The following is a 17,113-nucleotide window of genomic DNA, read 5'->3' as shown; positions in this document are numbered from 1 at the left end:
AGCACCTGTGTGTGGCTCCTAGAATCATTGTTCCCTGCAGAATTTATTAAACTAGCAGTTGACAACAGGCCATTCAGCACTCACCACACACTGACATAGACCAAGGGGCAATCTGCATTGCAGTTTTTAAAGGGCCAAAGCAGGTTCTGTCAGAAGCCTTTCAGAGCAATTTGGTGTCCGAATATAAAGTCTCAGGAAGTATTTGAGTTTTGTTCTGAAGAACTTTAATACATTTGAACAGTGGGTCCCACATATTTGGCTATGGAAACGATGCCAAACTGGTCAGGGCTTCAAACTTTCAGAAGAAAGATCCTTAATGTAGTTTCTACCACCACCAAAAGAGAGAAGGAGACAAGGCATTAAGGAGAGATTGTTCTTCCAATCCACGTACTTCTAAGCCAGCTACAGCAGCAGCTGACATTTCTGAAGCTGCTAAGGCTATTTCCATGGGAAGCACCAAGCATGCAAGAGAGCGGCAGGCTATACTTGTATTGAGTGTGACCAAATTTCCAAACAAGGCACATGTAAAGGACTTGAGACAAATGTGACCACAAATTGTTTTGTTTTTTTTCTATTTTATTGTAAAAAATTGGATTTGTTTAAATTTTTTAAACATACAGGCAGAACTATTTAATACTCCCCATTAACACTGTTAATTCTAACAAACTGAAGCAGAAGTTCAAAAAATTAACAGCCACAATAGTTTTTATTTACAAATGAACTTTTTTTATAAGATATTTACAAGACAACCGATTTTACACATTAGAAATGGTATCAAAAGTATGCATTACAGACAACTATGTGTCAAATGGCCATAAAACAAGGCTGAAGAATACAGACAAGCTTTTAATTTTTTTTAAGATTTTTTTTTTTTTAAACACTAGCTTAAACTTGGTTAAAGAAAGCAAGGTTGTAAACCAAAGAACAGTTCTAATAGGGAATTGCAGGGCCTTCCGTTGCAGATGGAATTTCACAGTGTTGTACCCCACATTGGGAGAAATAAGACTATTTTTCCACACCAACACTTACTGAAAATTTAACTTTGTATTTCCCTACCAGTTGACTCCCTGCCCACACTGCCACCCCATCTGTAGCTGATGACTGCTAGATATATTTATACTAAAGAGGATCTTTTATAAAACCTGGCTGCTCGTCTAGATGGCAGCGTGAAGACGAGTTTAAAAACCAGCTTTGCACTGGGAACAAGGGCCAGTGGGACTTTAGTCTGAGGTCAAGCAGCTACCAGCAGATACCTCTCAGAGCTGCCTGTCCCTGGGACTCAAAAAGGTTTGTGAGCACTGAAAAGCCATGAATGCAGGATAGAACCGGAATACAAAATCCGCTGATGCAGAACTGGAAGAGAGAGACAACATCGAGGAAAGAAACCAGGCTCAAGCTAATATTTGCCCATTTAACATTTTGGCTCCTAATTGCACAGAAATCCATGAAGGACACATGCTATCATGCTAAAAGCAGGACACGCAAGAACAGCCTTGTTAAAAAAAAAAAAAAAATCAGTGCATAGCCCTAATTATACAGGCTATGTGGTGCCAGAGCCCAGGCCCAGAGATTTTCCCCTTTCATGTGTGTTTCAGACCCTCTTCCAAACACCATTACTGTATAAACCCTAGCGTAATCCACTACTGTGTGAGAGAATCAGCCTCTCTTCCAAGTTGCATAAGAATATGCCCCAGCCATTGGGGAAAAGGATAGAAACACCACGTTTTGTATTTGTGCATTACTATTTAGGATCATTTGAAGCAAAGCAGGGAGAGAAGATTGCTGGCCTTAGACAACACTAAGAAATCAAAAGGAACAATCAATCAGAGTGGATCATTTCTTCCCTGACCCGCTAACATCTTCAGAAATGAACCCAACCACACACCTGTCAGAGGTAGGACAGTAACTGAGGATCAGTCAGACAGGCAAGCATAGCACAAGAGTAGCAGGCATTTGCTCTTTAGACACCAAACTTTCCATCTACACCTGTTTTCACTCCAGTCCACTATGAAGCCTGGATTGAGAATGTCATCTTAATTAAAAACAATACAAAACCAACACTCAGGACTTCAGTAATAGTTACACCTGTACCAGCGCTTTTGACATCACCCATCAGTGTAGAACAGCAACAAAGGCTTGTTTCATAAAGGAAGCAAATTACGTGAGCTAAAGCATAGGTACCACTCTAATTTTCTCTAGCCAATCCAAGCGCCTTACAAGACACACGAGTTGCCAGCCAATGCTGTCCTTAAACATTTAAATAAAAGTGAACCACAATTGTGCGTCTCAAATTCTATTTTCAAAACAATTTAAAAAAAAAATCCTTCACCCCGTCTATCCATTCAATAGAGAACATGACGTAGTCGCTGGCAAATAGTCGTCTGCAGAAGATTTTTCGCACTGCCAATCGAGCAAGGACAGTCTCGCTACAGAATATGGGCAACTACCGGATTTCTGGCGAAGGTAACTAACCACGTGCGTCTCAAGGCAGCAATGGGACACAGTTCTCAGTCCAGCCAGGCTGTAGCATTGAGACACATCGCGTTCAGAACAATCTGCTATCCTCTCTCAGGGGAAGTGGGTATTAAGTCAGTTTCATCCATTTAAAAAAAAATGTACCTAGATAACACAACACAGGCATAGTATTAGAGGCCTGATCTGCCAGGCAAGAGGAAGTCGCAGCCAAATCTACATTCCCCTTATGTGGGCTCTCTTCAGAGCAGAGAGTTTCAAAGTGACAGCATAACAAGCGTGGCCTAACTCCGCCTGCTGTACCTTGCCAATGGTCCCATCTGCAAGCTCTCGCCATGCAAGACCTGGCCTGGTCGTTTCTTTCACTCTGAGCTTTCAGCTGCATGTCTTTTTAAGAAAATAAATGTCAGCATCAGAAGGGTGATGGGCACCACAGGCTGAGTCAACACACAGGCATCATCCACAGGGACTTACAGGTGGGACAGGTGTCAAAGCAGGCCTATTTTTAGGCTTCCTGACCTTCACAAGGCCTCTTATGAACTGTAGTGGCCACAGCAGTGCTGAAGCATAAGCAGAGAGCAAAAAGTCTCTCTTGAGCTTCCAGCCCTGCTGTTCCAGCATAAAGCTTGAGAATTTGCTGCTAAGGAAAGCGGGGGTAGGGGGAGGGAATAAATAAAACCACAGTTAATCAGCCAGGTAGAGAATTTTTGTGAAAAACAGAGCCATGGGGAAAATACAGAGACATGGAAAAAACATCAGTGAACAATAATATCCATGAGAGGAAAGGTTCACACGACTGAACAACAAAAGTTCCTCGCCACTCGTTGCCAATGGTGCGCTACACCCAGTGCAATGCAAAGTTCTCTTGCCTGGGTAGCTACTTTCGGCACGTTCGGTGAGGCGTCTGCTTCTTCTGCATCTCCAGTCGACAGCGGCTTCGTTCGTCCAACCATGGCAGCTGAAAGTTCCTGTCAAACAAGACCAAAGGGCCTTGATCCATGATGAGAACACCCAGTGCAGAACGGAGGGAGGCTTGTTTTGAATGAGACACTATAGCTGAATTCCTGCCTGGTATCATTTCCCCACCTCCAAATGGCATTAGATCATTAATTAGAGTTCTAGTTTATGTATTATAATCTTTGCATCAGTTGATCTCAAAACACTTTACAAAGGGAGGAACAGAGAAGTGTAGTGACTTGCCCAAGGTCACCCAGCCAGCCACTGGAAGACCCAGGACTAGGACTTAGCTCCCCAGAGTCCCTGTCCCGTGCTCTGTCCTCCAGGCCAAACTGCCTTCCCCATTAGATAAGGGTGCAAAACTGCACAGGGCTGTCCTTCAACACGTCGAATGCTGAGCACACTAGCCCCCATCACCAAAGCAGCTGCCATTCTATTGTTGTTCATATGGGACAGGTGTCCTGCGCCCATGTGGTGGCTGATTCTGCACTGTTGGTTATAAAGCATCAGAGGGGGGTGGGAACAGTCTTGTAAGCCTCAGAAGAAGGGGCCTGGGACTCAGAGCTGCTCCTGAGAAGAGGCGTTTCTGGTCCATCCTCTCCAGCACCCATTTCCATCCTGTCTGGGGAGTTGGGAATTGACAGCATTCTCTGCATTCAATGCTGCTCTCGGCCAGCCATGGGGGATGAGGGGGAGACAGGGTACAAGCTTTCACGAGGGGGGGCTAGTTGTGTGCAGATCTGGCCACGCACCGCACAGCACTCAAGGACTGGCGGCACGCTGCCTACAGATCTTTAGCCACAGGGTGCCATTTTGGGTCCCACTCCACCTGCGCTGATCCCACATCCTATCAGTAACACGGAGCTACTGACCATGCTGACAAACAATTTCAGGGCCCTGCGGGACCAGCCTGGCGGCTGCCGTGTCTTCTACTGAATGCCACTTCCACAAACTAAAGGAGCCCTGTGTGAATTTACAAGCGAGAAATACTTACTGTGGGGTTAGTTTTGGTAACGGTCGGCCAAATGCTACAACAGGCAAGTAGGGGGTAATCAGCAAGCTTTCCACTATTAGGAGAAAGATACAATGGAAGAAGGTTACTAAGCTGCACATCTTGTGTGTGTGCATGGCTAGACACACCTACAGACTGGTCTGGTTTATAGCAAGACTCCCCACTCACTTCCCCCAAACCCGTCCAATAAGGAACTCACCATCATCTGGCTCAGGGAAAAATGAGGTAACTTCAGGCTCAGATTCCTGGATTCCTTTCTTTTTATACATTCTGAGCTGCAGTCGCTGTAGAATTCTTTGTTCTCTGATCCGCTGAATATCCCACCTGGAAATATAAAATGAAGCCCCAGACAGGTAAAAATCCTTATTCAGTAAACAGTACTTGGTACTGCTATACCACCACCCGTCCGAGGTGCTCAAAGGACTTCACACTAACTTCCACAGATTAGGCCTTCCGAGCCCGCATGGGCAGATCTGGAACAGTGCACCCTCCTACCGAGGGGGAAAAGAGGGCCCAGAGAAGCTGGGTAACTTGCCAAAAGTTGCACACCAAGTCAGCAGCAGAGTTGGGAGTCCTGACTCTCAGGCCCCTCTTCCAAATGCTAGCAAAATGATCTAATTGGATAAATCCTCTGGACTACGTATCTGCTCCATCTTCAGCCACCATCATTGTTCTAGGGCTGAGATAATGGAGAACACATACACGCATGCACACCAAATAGTGTGCACCAAGATAATGGAGAACACACACACGCATGCACACCAAATAGTGTGCAAGGGCTTCTCCTCCTGGAAGTATTTTCTGTTCTCAGACAGACACATTGAGCTTTCCTGCTGACACAGACGCTGGTGCATGAACAGATGGCCATGCTGGCATCTGCGTACGCTATAGGGAAGAATCAATATATTGGCAGGGGGATGGACTAAATGATCTAATAGGTCTATTCCACCTCTAATATCGACAGTCTCCCATTGCTCATGATTTGTCATAACAAACAAAGACAGAGTTCATGGCTGTAAAGGCCAGGAGGGACCATTCTGATCATCTAGCCAGACAGGCCAGAATATTTCACCCAGCAATTCCTGCGTGAAGCTCAGTAACTTGTGGTTCCACAACAACGTCTTTTAGAAATGACTCCCAGTCTTGATTTAGAGACTCCAAGTGTTGGACGATTTATCCACTCCCCTCTCCCCCTTGGCAAACTGTTCCCATGGTTAAATTAGCCCCTCTGAAAAACCTGCATCTCATTCCCAGTTTGAATTTTTTTCTAACTTCAACTTCCAGCCACTGGATCCAGTTCTGCCTCTGCCTGCTAGATTAAAGAGGCCCTCTGAGATCAGAGCGGGCTTGGAGGTACCTGAAGACCATGTTCAAGTCTCATCTCTTGACCACCTCTGATAATCTAAATGGACCAAATTCCACCAGTCTCTCATTGTTAGGCATGTTTGCCAGACCCCAAATCGTTCTTGGGCTCCTTCCTGCACCCTACACTGATTGAACAGAGGAGATGAGTTTAAAAAAGAGAGAAACATTAAGAACTAGAACAAAAAGCTCCGGCTCCACAAACTTCTAATACAAGGCATCCTTCCTCTTCACCTGTGGGGGCACGTCTGAGCCCAGCTCATTTTGAGAGAGGCCCTGCAGCTCAGAGACCGTGAAAGCCGCTGCTGTGATATTCAGAACGGAAGAATTTTTGCCCTTACCTTTTCCGTCTCTTTTCATCCAGCTCCAGCTTCGCATGCCTTTTGGCAAATACGCTGTCATCCAGATTCTGGGAAGATAAGAACAGATGTTAGCCCTCTCCTCCCCCACAACTGGGCATGCGTTTGTTCATTCACCCGCTTCAAGCCACTCTCCCTTTCATGCAAGGAAGGGTTGCAGAGCCGCAGTGATTGCAACACAAACATCCACAGGAGGGTACAAATCCAAATCCAGGCTGTGCAGTGAGTCTGAGTCACCTCAGCAGACACACCCAGTTGTAAAACTACAGCAATTCTTTAATAATAGTCAAGAGTTTCCATGGTTTTACCATTTAATACCAGCTGAGAAAGGGGGCCTGCTTATGCAAAGACAGGAGATTCCTGGCCCAGTAGGGAAAACACGCATTTCCAGATTGATCAAACCCGGTGTGTTCTCTGGAGCACTGATGCCCACACACACACAAGCTTGCTGAAGTTCAAGCTTTAAAACAGAATATTGGACCAATGGCAACATGGGTATTTCTGTTACATCTACAAGCCACGCACATTGGCCCTCAGTGATTGGTTTTCTTTAAACCATTTCTCGACTACGTACCTCCAAGAGGTCGGAAGGATTGGAGTCTCTCAAGGGCTCTACAGCAAGATCCCTCCAAGAAGGAACTGTGGAAGGAAACAAAGATACATACAGTAAGGCCAGAACGGACCATCAGCTCATCCATTCTGACCTATATATCGAACACAGGCCATAGCACTTCATCCAGTCACCACACTGCTCTCCCAGAGCTGGGGACAGACCCAAGAGCCTGGACTCCCAGTCCCCTGCTGTAGCCACTAGACAACACTGCTCTCTGTTTTACATAGATGCTTCTCTGCAAAAAGAGCAACTCACCATCAAGCTACTAAAAATGGAACCTCTGCTTTATTACCGCAAGGAAATGTTTAATTAGAAGAAATCTCAGCCTGTAACATATGTACGCATCATTTGCAAACTTGATGTATGTAACCTACTCTGAGCATAATGCGTGATCCAGGACTTGGGGACAGAGTTCATCTTTGAGAGAAGCCAAACAATTGAAATGGGAAAGAGGGTATCAGTTTGGTGAAACATACATGCTTTGTCTGGAGCGCTGCACACGCAATTCAGAACCAAGCCTAGTCGTCTTTTACATGCCAAGTGCCAAGCACCATAAATAAGTGTGGGGAGCAAATCCACCTCGACAGACAGCGCTCGTTTTAAAGTGCTCCCTCTTTAAAAGGACCGAGGAGCTGTGTTTGGAGAGAAAGCCAGCATCAGTGCTAGATGTGCAGCCCCGCCTCCCATGTCACGCATGCACATTTATTAGTGTTTGTTTTCCACAGCCAAGGGTGAAACCAGGTGCATGTGCAAAACCAGAGGCCACACGAAGTATGATGCTAACTCTTTCAGGGCCATCGTTTGTGGAGACTCCCTTCTCTTCACAAATCAGGGTTATTGTACCACCAGAGAATTGGCTGCCAGCAGCTTGTGGTTGCTAGGGAACTGTGGCACCTGGACTCAGAACTTGGCAGGTAAGAAAATGGGGGAAGTTGATTTTCAGCTCATTTCCCTGAAGCTATTTATGCCATGATCCATTCGATCCCCGATGCAGAGTCAGGAACCAGCCCCCGCCCAAAACGCCCACCCTCTGCCAGCCGACCTTTAAAATGGATCGCAACACTGGCGTCAGAGGCATTTCCACAAAGCCAATCCAGGCTTCGGCTGTAAGACACTCTATAGGATTTAGAGGCATGAGAACATGGGAGACATGTAGACCTCAGACTAATCCCTTCTCCTACAAATCCCTTCACTGGTACGTTGTCCCGATTTTCACAAGATGCAGGATTCTGCAGAGTCGGCACATCAGCAAAATTAAAAAACACCACAACCGAGAAACACTCAACGAAGAGCAAGTTGCTTCAAGACTTCACACAAACGGGCACATAGGTTGCCACGTAAACCAAGAGGCTTAAAGTGCAGCCCCAAGAGCTCGCTGTGTTCAAATCAACTCCGCCTTGTGGGTCAGTGCATGCCAACCCCCCCCCACCCCGCCGCTCCCGGCTGCCTCCGCACAGGAGGAGTTCAAAGCTTGGCTGGTCAATCTGAACTCAAGCTTCACGACTTCTGTGCCCTGGAATCAGCCCCTTGAGGTCACTTCCCACTAGCTGGTGTCTGATTATTTCTGGTTTCAGTACAGAGAAGGGAGATGCCACAGCAGCTTGGCACACTTGACCAGCAGCTATTGTCAGTGCCACCAGCAGACTAGACTCCGGGATTCTCTCTAATCCAGCTTGTGCAAATGTCTGGTCCAGTGACAGGCCACCCTACCCTCCAGCAGGCAAGAGATGGGCTCCTGAGACGTTACCAAGGAGACGGGATATGCATTTTGACATGATGGGGAGGCAGAGAGGAGTTGGGGTGTGGCAGGGTCAAGGTAAAATACATGAGAAAAGACAACCCCCCAGTCCTGGGACAAGAGCAGCTGTCTGCTCCAAGTGCATAGCACAGTGGTGCCTGTCCACCACACACTGCACTGGGCAGCAGACCCCACTGCTCCTAGGCCTCCTCTAAACAACGGCTTGAGGAGAGCTGGATGTGTATTGCCAGCCAAGAGCAAAGCAGGCCAGGAATGTGGGATCTTGAGTCATTTGGCTAAGCAGCAGGCAGAACACTTCTGTGCTGCTGCAGAAGATGGTTGGAAACTAAAGGGAGAAGGAATCAGAGAGCAGGGGGCCCAAGGACGTTTGTCATGGCATCCCAGACTGTTTTTGGTACCAGAGATCGCATGGGTCACCAAAAGATTCCTTGTGCCTGCCCAGACTCGGAAGGCATTGATTCAGTGTGTCCACTGTGACAGCATGGCCCGGAGGGGAGTTCACCTTGCAGTCACAGGCTTTGTTTGCACTAGCTGTTCCTCCTAAAAGCTTCCTACCATAGATTCAGCTCCAGTGATGAGACCCCCAGTGCAGACAGGGCTCCTATAGCCGCTGGCTTTTATTGCCATTGCACTGGCCAGATCAGCTCAGAGCAGGGCTAGAAAACATGGAGATTAAAGATGCCAGCAGCTATCTGTGCCTTGTGCCCACTCGCACTACTGCTGGCGCTGAATACCTGCTGGCGCTGAATACCTGCTGGTAATGGGGGAAGCTTTTTAGGAAGAAATCCCAGCGTAGACAAGGCCAGAGCGAATCCCCTTCTCAGCTCTCAGACCTCGAATGTGACAATTAGGCAGTTTGTTTTTTAAGTGAAAACAAAGCCAGGGACAATCTACGTCGTGAGATTGTCACATAACCCTGTGACAGCCAAGTGTAAGCACCATGTAAAACACAGACAGAGTCTACAGAAACCAAGTGTGGCTTTAGATCTCTTTCCACAGCTGCTAGGCTGTTATTAGCAGACATCTCCCGCAATCAGGGAGTGGCACAGAGCACTTTTTTCTGGCAATTCCACCTATTTTCAGTTTGCCGAGCAGCTGTCCAGTCGGAGGGTAACACTTCTGGTGGCAGGACCAAGCGAGACGCGGCAGGACTCTGCCTTAATGGCTGCATCTCACTATCAAGCACGTGTGTCAGACAGACACGATGCAGCTACGAGCAAGTTTTTTTTATCGCTTACTTGCTACAGTCTCCTCCTTCTTTGGAGAAGGCTCTCGTAACGGCAATGGTGATGGAGGAGGTTGATGCCAGCGACACAAGTACATTTCCGTGGTTGAGAGGTATGGCAGATCTTCTATCTCACTGGGGAAACTTTTATCCTTGGGGTGGACACTGGGACTTTTCAATGGGGTGGATGGTTTTAGGGGAGTGTCCACTAGCGATCTGGCTTTTTCTGGAGTCTCTTGACTCCTCAGTTCCCGTTTGCAAACTGTGTCAGGTAAAGAGCTGCTCGGCTCCTCTTTCACTGGAGAGTGTTTCAGAGTTTTACTCTTGACTTTTGAAAATTCAGCCACCAGCTTTTTAATTGGCGTTTTCTTCTCTGCACTTCCAAATGCCGACTTCCTGTTAAAGAAGGGAAAGAGGTTAGCAGTATATTCAGCTAGCTATTGCAAGAGCAGCCTACTCATTTTCCCAGCATCTGTCTTTTTATTTTGTGTGCCATAAAGCTAATGCTAGGTGTCCCATACTCATGTATTTACATTGGTGTAGTCTAAACTTATGTCCCTTTGCAGAGATCAGGCAGCAAAGTTTGTAAGAGAGGCAAGGGAAGGCGGAGAAGTTTTATCTCCAGAGGACTGGAGTATTGTGCTCCCTGCGGCTACTGCATTCACCCTGCTATGGCTGCTTGCTGAACAAGTCTGCTTTCCAGTCATCTTCCAAGGGTAGTCCCTTATACAGTGTGCTGCAATAAAACAATCCAGATTCCAGAGGCATGGACAATGGGGGAAGACCTGCAAGAGTGACCGATACCAGCACACTGCCAGCCCTGGATAAAGGGACATTCATGCTCAACTTTAGAGACAGTCACTGATCTATTTTTTGAGAACGTGTCCTTTTAAAAAAAAAAAAAAAGTAGGCCTTAAGAAGAAGTTTACACGGTTTTCTCTATTCCCTTGATGCTTAGAAGGATCTTTTGGGTGGACCCCTCAAGAGCAAAGAAAGCACACACCTCTTCTCCACCCCTTCCTTAAAACCTGTCTGCTCCCTCCTTAGTTTCAGCTTTGCTGTTCTAGCAAACCCCCTCTTACAGGGTCTGGGGAAGAACGTGCCTGAGAGCTCCGCACAGCAACACGAGTCATGACAGACAGTGGGGTCTAGAGGCCAAGACACTGGAGTGGGAACCAGGAGACTTGGACTCTATTCCAGGCTCTGCCACTGAAATGCTGTGCAACCTTGGGCAAGTCACATCACTTCTGTGCCTCAGTTTCCCCTCCCACCCTAGGTGCTCAGATATTGTGGTGGTGGGCACAGTATAAAAATGTACACACACTAGACTAGAAAGTACTCATATTAGTGTGTGAGACGAATGAAACTGATCATTAAGAACACAGTTAACTATCCTGTCAAATGCACAAAGTTAACAAGCAGGGGGCAGAGGGGGAAGAACAGGAAGTGTTACTTCGCAGTAAGTTAGTTTTAGAGAGAGAAAAATCGAGTTTTCAAGTTGCAAGTGTCCTCTTAGAAAAAGAAAGGTCGTTTTTTGGACACAAATGAGAACTTGGGAACAATGAATGACCCAAAAAAACCCTCGCAACCCAAGTTACAAATCTCTTGGGCAAAAGATGGGTAAACCACCTGGGTAAAGGAGGCAAACTCACCTTGGATGGAAGAATGCCTTTTATTTCAAGTTGAAATTACTTCGATAACTTGGAGGAGCAAACCCACACATGGGCTGTACTAAGTTATCCCTTAGGAAATCCAGGCATATTTTTTATTTTGCATCTAATACGGAAGATGCTTGGTATTTGACCATGTATGTTAATAACAACTAGCTCTTCTCTAGCACTTTTTAGCGGTAGATCTCATAGCACTTTACAAAGGAGGTCAGGATCATTATCCTCATTTTACAGATGGGGAAACTGAGGCACAGCAGGGACACAACTTGCCCAAGGTCACCCAACAGGCCAGTGTCTTATTTGTCAGACTTCTCGGTATCTGCCAGTAAAAAAGTTAAGTGAAAAACTGACAGAAATTAGTGTAGGAGAAATAGCATTAAAGCTGACAGCTATCCTGATCTCTTTACACAGGTACAGTGACTGACAATAGATGTGTGTACACACACACACACCCCACTGATGGGTGGCAAGCCCTTATGAAGAATAAGGTCATGAAGTGGTCCTGTACCTTTTATGTCCCTTTCCATTTCTTCCATATGAGAAGTGTTTCGGGGGCAGGGGCTGGGAAGTCTCCAAGAGATCCTGCTGGCATTCAATCTGTAGTTTCTCTGATGCTTCCGATTCAGCCTTCTCTTCTGTTTCATAACCTTGAAAAATCCTATGTTTCTCTCTCTCGTTATCCTTCTTCACCAGCTGCATCCTCCTTTCCATGCGCTCAATGCGAGCTAGGAGCTGAAAGAGGAACGAATGCCAACACGTATGCTTTAGCCGGCATGCTTTCATCAGAGAAGAATTACACCAATTCCAGTTTGATTTAAAAAAATAAAGACACCCTCACTTACATTCCTCACACCACACCTGTTCTGGCATATGTGCCTTGCTGTCCACCATCTCTGAGCTATCATTACAATCTTTATCAGAACTGTACATATAAGAAGACATCAGAGAAGTAGTTTCACAGAGACTTTATTTCAGTATTGCCGTTTGGTTCAGCCTGCACCCTCAAGATTTTCTCAGGGCACGTTTCAAGGAAGAGGACCAGTATGAACTTCACCTCATGAAGCTGGGTGTGGAGTGATCAGATGGACTGGAAAGTTTCAAGACACATTTCTGGCCCCATTAGAAAGTTGGATATCCCAAGGCCACATCTCTCACTTTAGAGTGAAAATTACAGCCTCAGGTTGACTTAATACTTCAGAGTCATCAAGCAGGGCACAATCTGCTTTATATCATTCAACTCTCCTCCCAAAGCTACAGAGGGGAGAAACCAGGGGACAGCCTACATGGGGGAAAGGACAAAAGACACCAGGTTGTAAGAAGAAACACCTTTCTCACTTGTCAGGTGTTCAGGGGTCAAATTTTCAGAAGCACCTCCAACTCTAGGTACTTTTGAAAATGTTACCCTTTATGTTTAACCACAAGAAGGCCGGACATCACAGCTCCAAAACAACCATATTTTTGCATTCAAAACTCCATAAAATATTCACTGGTGAGTAATTTTACTTATTGCTTCCCTCCTTCCCCAATCAACTCCATTAGAAGATCCAAGAAGGGAACAAATGTCTACAAATCTTTTCAACTGTCAGAAATGGTGCTGTTTTTGGTGCCTTCAAACTTTTCGCATCACCTCTCCAAATGAAGCTAGGCCATGTAATTTGTAATTGGGTCTGAAGAAATTCAACTGAAAATAGATTGAAAAGAAAAAGGCTCACCAAAGCCTCCAGTGAAAACGCGGGAGGGATTTATAATTCAGCCAGATTTGTAACTGCATTTGCAATGCATTCCACAGACCCACCTCTTCACCTAGGTGCTTTTGAAAAGTGACAGACCCACAAGCCCCACTGCCTTTTAGCGGGGCCTGCAGTCCCGAGTCACCAGGTGCTTTTGAAAATACCACCTTGACCTTCACACAGCTCCACGGAGGTGAATCATATAGACAAGATGCAAGAAAATTAATTGAAAGCTTCTCCCCCCTTGAGTTTTCAGCAGCTTCATTACAAGAGAGAAAGCAAATTCAGTGATGTCCTTAATTTACCCCCGCTTTGCCTAGGTACAGCAGGCAGCTCATTGGGGACCTCGCCTCTGGAATTGATTAGGTATGTGCTGACAGCAAGAGGGACCTGAGGGCCAGAGAGAACTCACTCAAATGATTTTGTGTCTCTGTTTGAATCACAGGCTGATCACACATGACTTGTGTGTTCTATTTCCTTGATTTTTTTTTTTAAACCCCCACGTGACAACTCCCATCACACCCTTTGACTGCAGTACAGCAGCTGCTACCTCCATGTTGGTTAACTTTACTCAGATCAATACCAGGAGAGGTTGACAGTGCGTTGCACCTCAGCTCCCATCCCACCCTGCAGTCAGCGTATGCCAGTAAAACACTGCCTACTGCCATTCCTTTGGAAAGCAAAGAAAAATAACCTGCTACTCATCATATGTGCAGCCCTTTGAAGATTTTTGCAAAAAACAAAACCAGAACACCCTTCCGGAGTGTGGCAAGTGTAGGAAGGGGAAAGACGTTTATTTTTAGGTTGCTGCAGGCATGCAGATTATAGACAGGATTGTGATAGCCTCTGTGACAATTTAAAGCAGCGGTTCCCAACCTCTTTAGCTTGAGGACCACCAATATCATTTTTACAACCCTGAAGGGCCCCCCCTCCCTCCCCCCTCTGCAGCCAGATGGAAGGCATTCAGCTCCCATCTCCCTGGCTGCAGCAGGGAAAACGCACGTGTCCTGTAGCTCTGTGCTCTCCACCTGGGTCTCTAGGCAGTGGCTCCCTTTTACAGCCAGGGAGACGGGAGATGACTGCACCCCTGCCTCTGGTTCCAGCAGGTACCAGCACCTAGGGATCCAGGCAGGGCTTTGCTCTCTGCTGGAGCCAGGGGGAGGGGAGCGCTGATCTCCCGTCCCCTGGGCTGCAGTAAGGAGCCTGCACTGGTCTTTTAGCCCCTCGGAAATGTGCTCTGCCTGGGTCCTTAGGCAGCACTTCCCTTCTGCAGCCAGCAGGTGGGGAGCCACGGGCCACTTTGAAAGCCCCTGTGGGCCATTTTTGGCCCCCGGGCCACAGGTTGGGAACCACTGATTTAAAGGAATGGAGGAGTATTTATGGGTCTGCCCTCTAGTACTGAGAGACCTGCATCAAATCAGACTGTTTGAAAGAGCTCCTGTCTGCAGGGGAAAAGCTAACAAATATTCATTTGGTTCTGATCCAGGGCGTCTTTCAAGATCTTTTCCCTGTGTCCCATGAATATCTCCAGACTATCTTGGGGGGGGTGTGACGGGGCACCTCTGCTTCCTGGGAACAATCCCTCAGCGGTGCAGCTGACTAAGAGGCAAAGTCTGCATTAGGACAGCTCCCAGGCCAGTCTGAGCAGTGTGGCAGGGTGGATACTGGCCGGTTGTTGTTGCTGTACATTGCCACGCTAGGCGTGAAACATTTAAAGAGGAAGGAGCAGGAACGGAGGCTGCTCTCAGTGGGAGGCTCCCTGGAGAAGAGCACAGAGGAGGGAAAGAATTTGCTCTGGGAAGGGGGGCGGAGCCTGTTATCCATTTGTAGTAATTAAACTGCACTAGTTAAAGGGCCCCCTGCTCGCCTGCCCTGCCACCCAGATGGCTCCCTGCAGCCCCTGCTTTTACTGTGGCTACCTCTCCTCTCCTCGCCCCTTTCCCAGCACAGGCAGGAGCCCCACGCCAGGCCGCTTTAACTTAACCCTTCACAAACCAGATCGCTCCAGCCCTACCCTGAGCAGACTCCCTGATGGGTGCCTTTAAATTAACCCTTTCCTGGCCCTGGCTTTTTCCTAACCTCAGCCCTTTAACCCTTGACATACCCTGCCCCTCCTCAGGGCCCCTGCACATTAACCCTTGGGGTGCCGTGCCCCTCCCCCACCCACTGACAGTTACTAGCCCCTTTTGTGCCAGCGCCCGGGCCCTGTTAACCCCTTGGTTGCCGCGCCCCTCTGGCCCATTAACCCCTTGGGTGCCGTGTGCCAGTAGCCCCCCCCCAGCTCATTAACCCCTCGCGTGCCGTGTCCCTCCCCCCCTTCCCATTAACCCCTCGCGTACCGTGTCCCTCTCGGCCTTGAGCTCCTCGATCTCCTTCTCCTTGGCCTGCAGCTGCTGCTGCTGCTGCTCGATCAGGTCCAGCTGGAGCAGGAGGAGCTGCTTGAGGCAGGCCGCCTGGTTCGAGGAGCCCCCGCCGGCCCCCATGGGGCTCTTCCGCACGCCGCCCTTCCACTTGCTCTCCGCGGCCGCGGCGGCCGCGGCGGGAGGCGGCTGGCCCGGCTCGGCGCTGGCCGCGGCCGGGCAGCCCTTGTCCTTCGCCGCCACCTGGGAGGCGGTGTGTCCGGGCAGCACCGCCTGGTACTTGGGCCTGCTGCTGGCATCCCCCACGCCGGCCTGCTTGCTGCTGGCCGGGGGGCAGGGCAGGGGCACCAGGCCGCCCCAGCTCTCCTCCTGCTGCCCGGGCGCCCCCGCCGCCGCCGCCGGCACGCTGCCGCCCCCGCCGCCGCTGCCCCCGCCGCGGCCCTTGTGCCCCCCCAGCGGGGGCGGCTCCTTCGGCTTGCGGGGCGGCGGGCGGTGGAGGGGGGCGGCCTCCCCGCCCGGCTCCTCCTCCGGGCCCGGCTCCAGCGCCAGCCCCGGCCTCTCGTAGTCCAGCCTGTCCGCGTTCAGCGCCGTGGCCGCCGCCGCCGCCTTGAAGACGGTGGATCTCATGGTCATGGTGCGGCCTCGGCGCCTCTCCCGGCCCGGGCCAGCTGCGGGCGGAGGCCGCGGCCGCTACCGCCCGGCGCCATGGGCAGGCGGCGAGCCGGAGCGCGGGGCCGGGCGGGCGGCGCTCTCCATGCGGCCGGGCGGGCGGGCTAGCGGGCTCCCTCCTCCGGCCGCGGCCTCATCCCCGCCGCGCCGCGCCGGAGCCGAACCCCGCCGGGCTGGGGCGCCCCCCTGCGACGGGGGGTGGGAAGCGCGGCTGGGCCGGATGCGGGGGCTCCCCGCGCTCCTGCTCGGCCGGGGGGGGGCAGACCCTGCGCTCCCCCCCCGCGCTAGGAGGGGCCGGAGCCGGGGTCTCCGCCCCCCGCTACCACGGCTGACCGGGGCTCCCCTGCGAGGGGGGGGATTGGGGCTCCCCGGCCCCCCCCCGGGCTGCCCCTGCCGGCGGGGGCGGGGTGGGGTCGGGCCGGGCCAGCGGCCCCGTCTCTCAGCGGCCGCCGCGCGCCTCCATTTTCCCCGCAGTGGCGGCGGGTGATGGCCGCCGCCGCCGCTTCGCTTCTCCGCCTCCCGCCTCGCTCGGGGCCGCCGCCGCTCTTCGGTGCCTTTAAACCAGCCTCTCCGACCCTCTGCGGCCGGCGCATGCGCCGGCGGGGCGGGGGTAAATGGGGGGGGGTGCGGGGGGGGCGTGCTTGTCCCAGGCTAGTGCGGGCTGGGTTGGCCCAGGGCGGTGGGGTCTGGTTTCCTGGGGGCAGCCCCTGTCTGGAGGGGGCAGGGCTCCTGCTCTGCATTTCTTCCTGCGGGGGGATCCGGGCTTGGCCTGACAAACCAGGTTCCCCCCCCCCCGTTTTCACCATCCCGAAAGCCGGCCTGGCTGGCGTCTGTCCGGTGTGGCCCCCGCCCGCTTGTCAGTGTTGGCCCAGAGCCCTGGGAGCAGCAGGCCCCTGACAAACAAGAACCGTCCCTGTGGCTCCGG

General features: G+C 50.2%; 1 protein-coding gene across 1 annotated transcript; it reads right to left on the bottom strand.

Annotated features, from left to right (window-relative positions):
- Window positions 1–564: 564 nt before the first annotated feature.
- On the bottom strand, window positions 565–16,737 carry MSL1 (MSL complex subunit 1). Its single transcript, XM_067541250.1, has 8 exons — window positions 15,499–16,737; window positions 11,938–12,161; window positions 9,773–10,155; window positions 6,737–6,801; window positions 6,145–6,212; window positions 4,641–4,765; window positions 4,424–4,496; window positions 565–3,440 (listed from the first exon to the last, which is right to left on the bottom strand). Exons 1-8 carry the CDS (start codon window positions 16,150–16,152, stop codon window positions 3,350–3,352), a joined length of 1,683 nt encoding a protein of 560 aa, XP_067397351.1. The 5' UTR covers window positions 16,153–16,737; the 3' UTR covers window positions 565–3,349.
- Between the last annotated feature and the right edge of the window lie 376 nt (window positions 16,738–17,113).

Source organism: Emydura macquarii, unplaced genomic scaffold (genome assembly GCF_026122565.2).
Source record: "Emydura macquarii macquarii isolate MOO-44397 ecotype Brisbane River unplaced genomic scaffold, CSIRO-AGI_Emac_v2 contig_629, whole genome shotgun sequence".
NCBI lineage: Eukaryota > Metazoa > Chordata > Testudines > Chelidae > Emydura > Emydura macquarii.
Note: the sequence above shows the minus strand (reverse complement) of the source record. Positions and strands in the feature narration are given on the sequence as shown.

Excerpts from the sequence above, each read along its gene's own strand:
- MSL1 (XM_067541250.1), bottom strand. The coding sequence starts at position 16,152 with ATGACCATGAGATCCACCGTCTTCAAGGCGGCGGCGGCGGCCACGGCG. Across the intron at positions 10,156-11,937 it reads AATGGAAAGGGACATAAAAG|GAAGTCGGCATTTGGAAGTG; the intron begins GTACAGGACCAC and ends CTTCTTTAACAG. Across the intron at positions 4,497-4,640 it reads TTTCCCTGAGCCAGATGATG|TGGAAAGCTTGCTGATTACC; the intron begins GTGAGTTCCTTA and ends TTCTCCTAATAG.